Source organism: Mesoplodon mirus (genome assembly GCF_964341445.2).
Source record: "Mesoplodon mirus genome assembly, chromosome: 8".
In the NCBI taxonomy this organism is placed as follows: Eukaryota; Metazoa; Chordata; class Mammalia; order Artiodactyla; family Ziphiidae; genus Mesoplodon; species Mesoplodon mirus.
This window is the reverse complement of record NC_138984.1, coordinates 57,906,017-57,918,571: the sequence shown is the minus strand read 5'-3', so window position 1 is coordinate 57,918,571 and position 12,555 is coordinate 57,906,017. Positions and strand designations below refer to the sequence as shown.

General features: G+C 34.2%; 1 protein-coding gene across 1 annotated transcript in view; it reads left to right on the top strand.

Annotated features, from left to right (window-relative positions):
* Positions 1-12,555, top strand: part of LRP1B (LDL receptor related protein 1B) — a gene marked incomplete at its 3' end in the record, with an annotated part of 2,351,282 nt that overhangs the window by 2,055,571 nt on the left and 283,156 nt on the right. Inside the window, exons 67-70 of the mRNA XM_082630936.1 lie at positions 430-622; positions 1,251-1,376; positions 5,140-5,268; positions 7,434-7,553. Of these exons, the coding sequence (XP_082487062.1) occupies positions 430-622; positions 1,251-1,376; positions 5,140-5,268; positions 7,434-7,553 (568 nt within the window). The remainder of the gene's footprint in view (positions 1-429; positions 623-1,250; positions 1,377-5,139; positions 5,269-7,433; positions 7,554-12,555) is intronic.

Here is a 12,555-nt window from a genome sequence, read left to right as displayed (position 1 = left end):
TTCCTAAAGGAATAACCTGGATCAGTTGAACTTTATATTCTGTATATAGTTCTGAGAGCTTAGTGAGTGTTTACTGTATATCTAAAGATTTCTTAATAATGATAAATAAATGTTTAGTACTAATAGTCTCATATTGTTGTCATGATGATTTTGGTTTATAATGCTAAAACGACACAACTGCTTAAGCAAACTGAATGATTATTAAATAGAAATATACTGCAAAATATTAAGTAAACATTGCAAAAACTAAGGATGGTTAAGACATTTAAAATAAACTATAAACACATTATGATAATACATTTAGTGAAATGTATTTTTATCTGATTATTTCAATAATAAGAAATAATCTTAATCTCTCTTTTTTCTTTTGAGCAAAAACAGATGTGGATACTTTCATTTTAAAAAATATGATATTTTACTTTATTCCAGGTGATTGTCAAATCTGGGCCAGGGACTTTTCTCAGTTTGGCTGTGTATGACAATTATATCTTCTGGTCAGACTGGGGAAGAAGAGCTATCCTGCGTTCCAACAAGTACACAGGAGGAGATACAAAAATTCTTCGTTCTGATATTCCACATCAACCAATGGGTATCATAGCTGTTGCCAATGACACCAATAGCTGTAAGTTACAATATTTATTTGTAAGTTACAAGTATATTTCTCAATTATATAATCTCTCAAAAAACTTATTTATGTTTTTAAGTAATACTTACTTGGATTTTGTTTTCTTACTGTTTCTGGGGCTAGTGTTCAGGCTTTGACTATCTAATATATTGAAATTATCTGAAAGTTTTATGGAAAATTTTGTAGTTCTTAATTTATCACCAGAGGAACAATTCATTTTTAATTATTTGCTTCTGGATTTCTATTTCATACTTGCTCACTCCTCATATTTTTGAACATTCAAATCGTTTCCAAGAAAATAATACTTGTTGATAAACAAGCTTTGCATCTGGCCTTAAAATTTTTTTAATCACTGGAATACCTACAAAATTGCAGTCTGCAGTATGCATGTGGTTTCTAGAGGTACTAGTGCGTTGAATGACAAATATGTTAGAAAATGTAGAGATTTTTACATATTTTTAATGTTCTTATCTTTTGGAATATTTAGATTTGTTTAAAAATCCCAAATCTTCCTTGTTCATGAGATATTTTTGAGAAATTGAGGCTAACAGTTTACTGTTAATCTATATTAACATAGACTAGGAATTCAATATAAAATGTCACCAGTAAAACCTGTTCATTGCAGGTGAACTTTCTCCATGTGCATTACTGAATGGAGGTTGCCATGACCTGTGCCTTTTAACTCCTAACGGAAGAGTGAACTGTTCCTGCAGGGGGGATCGAATATTGCTTAATGACAACAGATGTGTGAGTAAGTAAAGAGAATTGAAATGTGATATAACTGCTCAAAATGGCACACGTGGACCTTGAAATTGTTTGAGTATATTTATGAAGTTGTACTCTCTTCCAGTATTAGAGGCCTGGTTGTCTTATCTCTCCATTCTAAAAAGAACTCAGTTTACCATTCTACCTATAGCACCATGTGATAGGTAATGATAACCCAAACAGTGACAAATGTTGTGTCCCCCTGATTCTGGGCTGGAAGATGTTGGATTAGCTAGAGAAATACCTGCAAGCAATGATCATCTGAAAACTTGTGTTTATGACTTTGAGTATTCAGTCAATAGCGAAATTAATTAAAGCTGAAATAAAGCAGTATATAGGCAGTAGCTTAGTAGCTTTGTAGTAAACCCATTCACAGGCCATCAGACTATGTAAATGAGAAAGGATGGCTCACACAGTTTATTTGTAATCATTTCCAAACTGTTAATTAAAAATGTAACATTGCAGCCTTGCATGATGTTTATATCTCCCAGAGGCATTACAATCTTTAATTAGTATCATTACAGTAAATACTTATTAACAGCTAAGTTTCCAAAACTGTTTCCACTATAAATAAGTGTTCAAGTGTTCCAATACTGCCATGAAAATTAGCCAGCGACATAAAAAGGGTTAATTTCTCTTTAATATTAAGACTATCCATGAGTAAGAAAGATGGGAGAGAAGCATCTTGGAAAATTGGAAATTGGTGAACTCACTCTTAGGATGTGTCAATTTTTGACATTTTTTTTTCTCCTCATCTCATATATTTCATCTTAGAAAATCAATAGAGCTGGATATATCTACATTATAAAAATTAGTATCATAAGCTGTAAGTATTTTTCATCTTTAGTCTTCTTATGGTCTTTATATACCAAGAGGATGTTCTCTTTTGCCTGTTCTTTATTTTAATATGAGCACTTTGTCATCATTTTCTTTACTTTGAAAACTACTGCACCTAATGCAAGAACATATACGTATTTTCTCACTTTGCAAATTGGTACCACAACCCAAAAGGGCATCTCTTAGCAAAAGAAGTAAAAGGCTTTTATTTAAGAATGTGCCAAAGAAAACAAGGGAATGATGTAATTGTTCAGAAGATAGCAAATTTCAATAATTCGGGCCACAAATTCCCACATTTCTTCATCACCTAACACTTCCCTGAATTGCTCACGCAATTGCTTAAACTCTCTCTTTCAGTTTGCCTTTGTGGTTTCAGCTGTAATGGCCTGGATCTGATGCTATCTGTAAGCCCGGAGTTTTAGCCATGCATTAGAATCACTCATGTTTCTTTCACAGGTCACTACAGGCCAGTAGTAAACCAATGCCTTTAGTCAGAACAGCAAGGCTTATTTGTATACAGCGGATTCCTGTCATTGCTGAAAAATAGATTGGATACATCTGTCCCTACAAAGCCACCAGCTTCTCACTGTTGATGAGAGGGAATGAATCAGACAGAAAACTATAGTTTTAAACAAGCATAGTTGTATTCACATAGAACTGTAGAGTGATATTGCATTCCTCAGAGCTGACATATCTTTACAGAAGTGTCTTGTATCCACTGTGCATTCATATTGAAATCCTGTGGTCCAGCAGAGAGATTGAAAAGTAACTCTTGGCTTCTTCTTGTCAAGTCCATCTTTAGGAAATGAGGATGTTTCTGGCATGTCTGTGTCGACCTCTGAATTAGTTCACCCAGAGCAGTTTATGAATGTTAATGGCAGCATTACAGGGGTGAAGGACCATTTACTAACACCTACCTGAGGGCAAAGGAGGGAAAAACCATTTGTTGTCATAACTCTTGACAAAAAGATTAGGAAATTCCATTTTACACAACATTGCTAGCCTTATTAAAACCCATAACAGAAATAAGAATAGCAAATATAATTAGATGAAGCAGTTACCTTGTAAGAGAATTGAGGATAGCTGAACCACATTTTTTGTTTCTAGAAAGAGGAAGAAAATACTCAATAGTATTTTTTCAAATGAACATACCTAAGCAAGAATTGTGCTCATACACTGTTTATTTTTTCATGATAAACTATATTTATCATGAATAATTTTCATTTTTTAAAGGCACAATGATTATAAAAGTAAAATATGATATTTGCCATCATAACAATTAGCTTTCACTGGAAATGAGAAATTAAACAGGATATGTTTAAAATAGACAAAATAAGTTAGGAATTCTAATGGACTCTCAGTAAATGGATGAATTTTGTTCAGTTCATGATCTAAGGTGATTGTGTGCAGTAATGTCAGCACTCTTCTTAAAGACAATAATTCTTTAAAGTTAATGATATTTTTAGATTCTTAATTCCTTGTTGCTTCCTCTAAAATGGCATTCTACCTTAGCTACTGACCAGTGAAGTTTAGACTGCACCAAGAAAAATAAAATTACCTTTAGAGAGGGGTGCTATCATTTAAAGAGTTAAATTATAAGTCTTTAATAGGTAGATAAAATATTCTAGTAAAATGAGTTAAATTCTAGGATAATAAAGAAATAAAACACTGGAAACTTTAAACAGTATTTGTGGCTGTTTAATTGATTATTCCTGAAATAAATCCTAAAAACTGATTGTAAAATTAAGCTGTGTTACCTGCATTAGTAGAAATAAATGAATTCTAATTACCTCCAATATAATTAATATGACTGACTTTCACTGTACAGTTTTTCAACAAGCAGTGGAATGAGTACATGCAAGCAAATAGCACGTAATACAACCAAAACATTGCATCCCAAAAGTTTGCTAGTAAATCTATTATTTAAGAATAAGAATAAGTCTGTTTTCCCCAAGAGAGGTCTTTCTAAGACAAGGGTAACATACTGGCACTCCAGGGATGAAACCTAACTGTAGAAAAGCTTTTTGTACTCATGGTTGTTGCCCGGTACTCACAAGTTGGGCAAACCACATAAAAACTCAGGCTTTTAATTTCTTATAAAAATCCTGACATTTAGAAGTGGGACAATATGGCAGTGGTCCACTGGAGCCCGTAAGCATCTGGGGCACATGTTTTCCAGTTTATCATTGTCCTCCACCAGCACATCCTACAGATTCCCATGCATTTCAAGGAGTAGGTACTGATCACGTGTGGCAGGAAAAGAGGGTCTGCTCCCTGGTACTTCTCACCATGGATAGAGCAAGAGGCTGATGAAAGTAATTTCAGCAATTCCAGTACTTCTGATTGATAGAAACTGCTCCAGAGATTTCTTCAGCAGGTAGTTAGGGAGGAAGACCAGTTGGAGGTGAGGTTTGAGATGAATAAATGCAAGCATTCAAAGATAAGAACTCTATATACTGGAAAATTTCAATGTATTGAAGAATATATGAGATTTCAATAAGAAAGTACAAAGACACTCTCAGTATGTACAGAGCTTATTTAACTGGCTCTTTTTAAAAATTTATTTTTAACATACACTGTTAAGCAAGATTCATAAATATAGTCCCCCAGATTTAAACCCCTCCTTCTCTCCACACATGTACAGTCACCAAATACTTAACAAAATACACAAGCAGGCATAAAAGAAAAAGTCAGGCAATTCCCAAAAATTTGGAAAGGGAGGTTGAAGACAGCACAATAAAAAGTGTCCCTCTTAATTTTTTTTGTAAAGAAATGCCATAAACCACTGTCCTTTATTAATTTTATATTTAGAGAAATTTTAGTTTATTTTTATAATTAAGATTAAGGGAAACAATTGTTACGACATCAAAAATGTTTGTTATTGTATAAAACGTTGGCTTTTTTCCTTTCAGCTAAAAATTCTTCCTGCAATATTTATTCAGAGTTTGAGTGTGGAAATGGAGAATGTATTGATTACCAGCTCACCTGTGATGGCATTCCTCATTGTAAGGATAAATCAGATGAAAAACTGCTCTACTGTGGTGAGTTTCCAATGTATGATTTACTCATTTCAGAATGTAATTCGTTTTATAGCTTTTGGTGTGATTGTCTCCATTTGGTTTATGTGTACGATTTCCTTAATGCCTCTCATTAACATGTAGATCTAAGGCAAATGATTTGGCTTTGTTCTTATTGAAATGGGGCACCAGATTTCCTACCCAAAACACATGATATTCATTGAAGAATTTCCTCATGGTTTTCCATGCATGAAGTATAAATTTAAATACAGCAAGAGCCTGTCTTTTGAGCTGCTTCATTATTCATCATTAGCAAAACGTTTTAGGCTTACATTCCTAAAAATATGTCAGAAATATCAGTTATTGGGTAGATATTGCAGGTTTACTCTGCAGCAAAAGTCCACCATCAGTCAATAGCATGTTGTTGTGTTGATATCAAAGTCTTATTCATTCTATTTTTGCCTCTAGGATTGTCCCAGAGCTAGTGTCCTTAGGTACAAAGGCTGATTGCTTTAGCCATGGTCCCCATTAAGTATGGAATTCCACCATCTGTGCCTCTGTAGGTGACATCAAGTGGTAGTCAACCTTTCCTTCTCCCTTGGAAGTAGAGACTGGCTTTTGGACCCTAGTAAGCAACTGTAATTTGCCTTCACTGCAACAATATTTTTCCTGAAAGTTTGTGTCTATGCAATCATTAATAATTATTATAGAATTGATCCAGATTATTTCTAAATTAGTCTGATTTATTTTTGTGCTGTAATACAATAGTACTGGTATTATATGCTCTGCAAAATTTAGGAATCTATATCTGGAAATGCTATATTTGGCTTCTATTTTTCTCCTTTGTTTTCTTATATTAGAGAAAGTTAAAACAAGAGGAGGATGGATTTTGGGAAATTTATGTCACTCTTTTACATTGCAGAATAAACACCCTTGGTTAAAATGACAGTCAAATGTAATTTGTCCATAATTTATATGTAACTGAAATCTTAGGGAATTTACCTCAAATGACATGTTTGCTTGAATCAACCGCTATATCCTGTATACCATGAAAATATTAAAGCATATAAAAATGTAATAATAATCAACTTACAAATTCACATTATTATTAATTGGCTTGGGAATATATTTCATATTATTTTTATCTTCTTAGTAGACAGGTAATATTTGTGTGAGAAAGGGTTAGCAAACTTTTTCTGTAAAAGGTCAGCTTGTATTATAGGTTTTGTGGGCCATATATACTCCTGTCACATATTCTATTTTTTTAATAATCCTTTAAAAATGTAAAAATCATTCTTAGCTTCAAAGCCATATAAAAACAGGCTGATAAGCTGCATTTGGCCTGCAGGCTATAGTTTGACAATCTCAGGTATAGATTCCAGAGTTTAGAATCACACTTGAGGTTAAATCTTTGTTCCCAAATGTACTAGTGCATGACTAGCATGAACAAGGGTACTGACTTCTCTATGTTTTAGTTTCTCACTACCAAGTAAATCTAGATAGGGTGATGGTTGGGAGCATTAAATAAACAAATGTACATTTACATATGCTCAATATATTGCCTGGCACAAAATTACTTTTCAGTAAATGGCAGCTATTATTATTGTGAGTGGTACCTTCTGCCCCAAATCAGAAAATGTCAGGAGACTCTCATTAAGGTAAATAGAATTCAGAGGCAATTATTATTCTGCTTAGAAAATTTGGATAGACATTTTAAGATGATTTCTAAGAGAAATTTATGGATAAGTAGGTGACTCTTGGATTCACTGATTCAGGGATACATGTTTTCACACTTTTTTCCTTGTTTTAAAATCTTTGTGGGGTACAAAGGAGAGAGGGGATAGGTGTTGGTGTGTCTTTATTACATTGGAGGTAGAGATTCATTTCTTCAGATTTGAGTATGTGATACATGTTTATTTCTACGCTAGCTTACAGAAATGCCAGAAACAATAATGTGAGTATAGTTTGATGAGTATGAATCACTGAGGTTAAAACAGTCAGAAAGGCTTTTTACTGCATGAACTACTTGATAATGCACAGATATTCTAACCCAGAACTTGGATGCCACACGGCACTTGTTTTATAGACCCACAATCCGGTTATTGTGAATGAGATATCATCTGTGATCTTCTTTTTGTAAAAATAGTTCTATAAGCCCTCCAAGTATGTGTTTTACTTTTCTGTGTAAGAAAACAGAAGCTGTCGAAGAGGTTTCAAGCCCTGCTACAATCGTCGTTGTGTTCCTCACAGCAAGTTATGTGATGGTGGAAACGACTGTGGAGACAACTCTGATGAATTAGACTGTAAAGGTAAACACATATTGTATGAGCCTCGGAATATTATCATGCTAAGTGTTTCCTAAACTCTTCCAAAGTGTATTCCTGAGAGCACTATGGTTTCCCCCTTCTGATACATAACAACAATTAGCATCTATGGACCATACTTTGGTAAATGCTATTGGGGCGGAGTTACTAGAGTCAACTGAAAATTATGACTATATTTTCTGTTTCTATTTCTTTCTTTGCTCACTTCAAAATTCTTTCTCACCTTTTCAGTTCAACCACCCTATTTATGGGACATTTCTACCAGAATATATAATACTGAATCTACTGCTCCAAAATGCTCCCCTTCATTCCTTAATTCTCTCTCCTACCCATGCTCTCATCATTTTCCTACTTATTGGACACGAAACCTTGGTACTATCCTTGGTTCCTCCTTCCACCATGTTTTATCACCCACATGTCCAATCATAAACAAATCTTCCAATTCTTTGAGATATATTCCCCTTCAATCTACTTTGAGCCTTGATTAACAAAGTAGCTCTTTTATTGGTCTCCGTTTCTACTCCTTCCAGTAAATCTGAATTTTTAGTCATGCTAAAACAATTTAACATTTTACCATAGTAACGACTGTGACACATCAGCAACCAGACTGCCTGGGATAGAACCCCAGTCCCACCACTAACTGCATGACTTTGGATGAGGTACTTAACCAACCCGTGGCTCAGTTTCCCAAGCTGTAAGAAAAAGAGACAATAGTTAAATAAGTATATCAGTATTAGAATAGAACTTGGCATATAGTAAATGCTATGTAAACATTTACTTTTTTATCACTTCCCATATAAAACATCCCAGTGTTTGCAGAATAAGTGACAAGTTTTTAGTCTGACATTTAAGGTCTCCTAAAACCTGGATCCAACAGATCTTTCCAAACCAATTTACCTTTAAAAATCTTTCCATCCATTGAAATACTTTACTGGGTAAAATTCATTAAAGACTGAGACAAAAAATTTGTAAGTTCTATGTGTGCCCTCAGGTAGTTCAAACTCTAAGTGAAATATAGTCATTTAAACAGGTGAAGATGAATATAAGGTGCTATGATTGCACTATTAAGAACACAGTTTTGTTTTGTTTTTTTGGGCTTGGAAGTATCCTGAAAGGTTTCATAGACTAGATTAAATTTAAGCTGAGTCTTAAAGTATAAATAATGTAGAATGATCAAAATAGAAGAGAATTCCAAGTAGAAGGACCAATAATGAAAACTGCAAGTAATTTGATATGGTTAGAGCCAGATTGCATATTGGGGAGTGGTGAAAAAAATGAGGCAAGTTAGAAGAAAGAACCAGGAAATGAAGATTTTTTTTTGGTGCCATGTTAAAGAACATGACCTTTATCTTACAGTCACCAGAAAGTTTTAAAAGGGAAAAAAACCCTATGATTTTTAGAATGAAAACTCTAATACTGAGATCAGAAGGACAAAATAGTAGCCTATTACAGCAGCCAAAGCTAAGAATAAAGAAGAGAGAGACAGATATAACAGCATTTTAAAAGGTAGCATAACAAGTCTTTTGCAATAATAAACATGGAGGAAACATGGGAATAGAGGAGATACGTGTGTGTGTGTGTGTGTGTGTGTGTGTTTTGTATGCTTTTAAAATATTTGTTTTCATTAATTTTTAAATTTATTTTTGTGTGCCTTTTGTGTGTGTTAGATGGGGATAAGATAACAAGAATAGTCCACATTCTGAGGTTGGAGCACCTGTAGACATTCAGATGGAACTGTTTGAAAGGTATATAGGTAAATATAGATCTGGAGCTCAGGTAGTAGGTTTAGACCAGAAGTATTGATTTTGGACTTCTTAAAGAGAGAGAGCTCAAAGGATGGATGGTGTAATAGTTGTTTTAAGGGAGTGCATCAGAATGACCTGTTAAAAATGAAAGATACTAATATAAAAAGGAAAAGTACACCACAGGACTAATAAAAAGAGCTTCACAAGAAATTATTTTTTCAAGAAAGGAGGATAAGTTCACGTTACAGAGAAGGCAAGAGGGCATGCATAGACTGGAGTGTCCACTGTAATTGGCAAATAGAAGATAATCTCTTGCTTGGCTTCAAGAGAGTCAGTTCAGTGCACTGGCAAGGAAAAGCCAGATCACATTGGATTGAAACAGAATATGAATGGTGAAAGAGTAAAGACAGTGAATACAGATTATTTTTTAAAAAGGTTAATGGTAAAGAAAAGATGTGTGAAGTACAGTTGTAACGAGAAGGCTATAAAAAGTTGAGGAAGAAGGCAGAATGTGTACAAATTATTTTGTAGCTGATAAAGGACTGAGAAATTACTCTGCTGTCTTAGACTATATATGACCTTGGCCAAACACTTGAGTAGCTTACTATCTGAGTTGACACTGTAGTTTAGGAAGAGCCAAGTACATTTGAAAATTAAGTCAGCTATTGTTTCATATTATTTATAAAATATTAAAAATGATAAAATGTAGTAAGATATGGGAGTAAGTAGAGGGAAATGGATAAGCATTTGGAAGAGAGGAGGAAAGGAAACTAGAAGGAGACCAGAAAATGGGTATGTTCTATTAGTTATTTGTAAGCAGGAAAGGAGAATATAATGAAAACTTTAAGCTAGGATAAAAATAAAAATATCAAGCTAGAATGTGAAGGAACTGAATAATAAATACAGAAAGTGATTTTAAAAGAAAATTCATAAAAAGAGCTACGGAAATGTAATCAGTTACTGTGGATTTTCTTGGAAAATGTTTTTTTTGAAAAGCAGTAAGTAAATTAGTGTGTTTGGGTTTATGAAATACAGTACCTAGTACATGGTATGTGTTTATTAAACTCTTATGTGGCTGGTTGAAGCCGTAAGTCTTCCAAAAGTGTAGATAGGTTTCATTCTGCCTACTGATATCAATATCAGCTGCTGAATAACAATAAAATAACTCAAAATGTTACTTTCCCTTTTTTTAATCTAAGCTCTTGATTTCTGTGTTATAACCATCTCAGCCATATACTTGGGGACAGAACTACTCTGAGAATCAACTTTCTGTCAAAACTTTTCTTTTGTGATAATAATAGTAAAGAGATCATGACAATTGGATATCTTAAGAAACAACAACAAAATCTTATGCCTTGAATTTCTTCCTATCTAATGCAGTACATTTGAAACTGCAGATGCTCAAGCACATGCTATATTACATACTAAAATTTAATAAATTTGAGTAAATGGACTAGCTTCCTTAGGATAAACAAATGGGTAGCTTTTTAGATGAAAGGTTACTTATTACACTTGCATCTTTTAGATTTGATTTTTCCCTCATATTAAGATTGTTCACATGGTAACCTTGTAGGGCACATTTCACGCTATAGAGGAAAGACTTACTTGGGTCCTTTTTCCATAAGCCAGTTTCTTATAAAGCATTAATTCAGATGTGTGTCTGTCAAACACATGGACACTTACAGCACTTAAAAGATAATGAAGGAAAAGGAACATGAACAGGCTCAGGAAGAATGAAAAATGAATGACTTCTCCAAGCCTTTTCTTCTAGTCACTCCTTTTTTGTTTCTGTAGTCAGTGCAACATAGGGATGCAGTGCTTTGTTGTATGTATATATGCACACACACACAAACCACATGTTATTGTTGAATGTAAATAAAGTAAAATATAACACAATTTAAACAGTACAATAAAAATGTCAATAAATACAGAGAGATTTTGATAGGCTGTGGAGAGAGACTATGGTGGAATCATCCGTAAATTATTTGAGATACTATTACAGTTTTGTTTGTTTAATTCAGATGTTAATAGTAATTAACATTACTCTTTTTTAATGCCACAAGTCAAAGAATCTATTTACAGAGTGGAAATGGATATTGCAAGGAACTATTTATGGTTTCTTATCCTTTGGAAGCAAAGCAAAACCCCAAATCCTCATCAGTCTTTTATTACTGCCCCTTTGTAGCAGTTCCTTTCATGACTGAGAGCTTTAGACATCAAGCTAGCTGGTGAGGATCTAAGGAGTTGTTCAGAAAGTTTATCATTCTGTATTCCTCTTCTGGTTGTGTCAGAGTTTGAGTGAATAGATTTGTAGAGAGTGCATAATATCCCTCCTTTGCTGCCTGTTGAGATGAATATGCTCCCTTTGAGAAGTACATGAACTTCCTTGGGCCATCTGAACACCTTTAGGTGGACTGGAGAGCTAAGTACTTCTGAGATGACCTAGAGGAGAGGAAACTGGTGAGTTTTCTTTCCCAAATTCATAGCAAAACTTTGAAGATTCCACAAACAACAAGCTAAAGGAAAAGGATAAGCGTGCCTACAGAGGAAATCATCATCCCTTCTGGGTTCTCATATCCTTAGAACCTAAGCAGTGAATTCAATAAAAGATGTGGGTTGAAAGTAAACAGAAGAGATATGACAGCACATTTCATGTATTTTTTCCTTGTCACCTTCCCTTTGCTACAGGCTGGGTAGGAGAGTTGGAAAAGAGAACATTGAGTTAGGTTATTTACAAGGAACATCCTAAGAACTAGGGAAAGACTAATCGATTTTGTATCTTTCCTACCTGATTAAATATTTTAACTGATATGGAGAAAATAAGGTGGATTAAATAGGAAAACTAAGAAAGTATATGAGGGAAAGAATGGTTTTACTTTCTCTCTTGCTGCTACTTTTGAGCTACTATCCCTGTCAGATCTTCCTTTGTCGTATCTCGTTGCTATTCCTGGTGTGGCTGTGGTATATTTCCACTCACATTTTGTAGGTGTACTTTTTCCTTTGTACTATCTGGAAGGAAGAGTCTAGTATTTCCCACTCAGGTTACCTTTATTTGGACTACATTATTTTCTGTTCTCTTTTGTCCAGGACTTTTAGCCTGAAGAAAAGTTGTCAGAAGGCTTTCATATTCACTTGACAAATTAGAGATCCCATCACCTTTCTCCCTCAAGACCCACCCTAAGGGTGAAACACATTTCAGTATTTGACTGACCAAAACAACATGAGAAAGGAACATGGTTGAG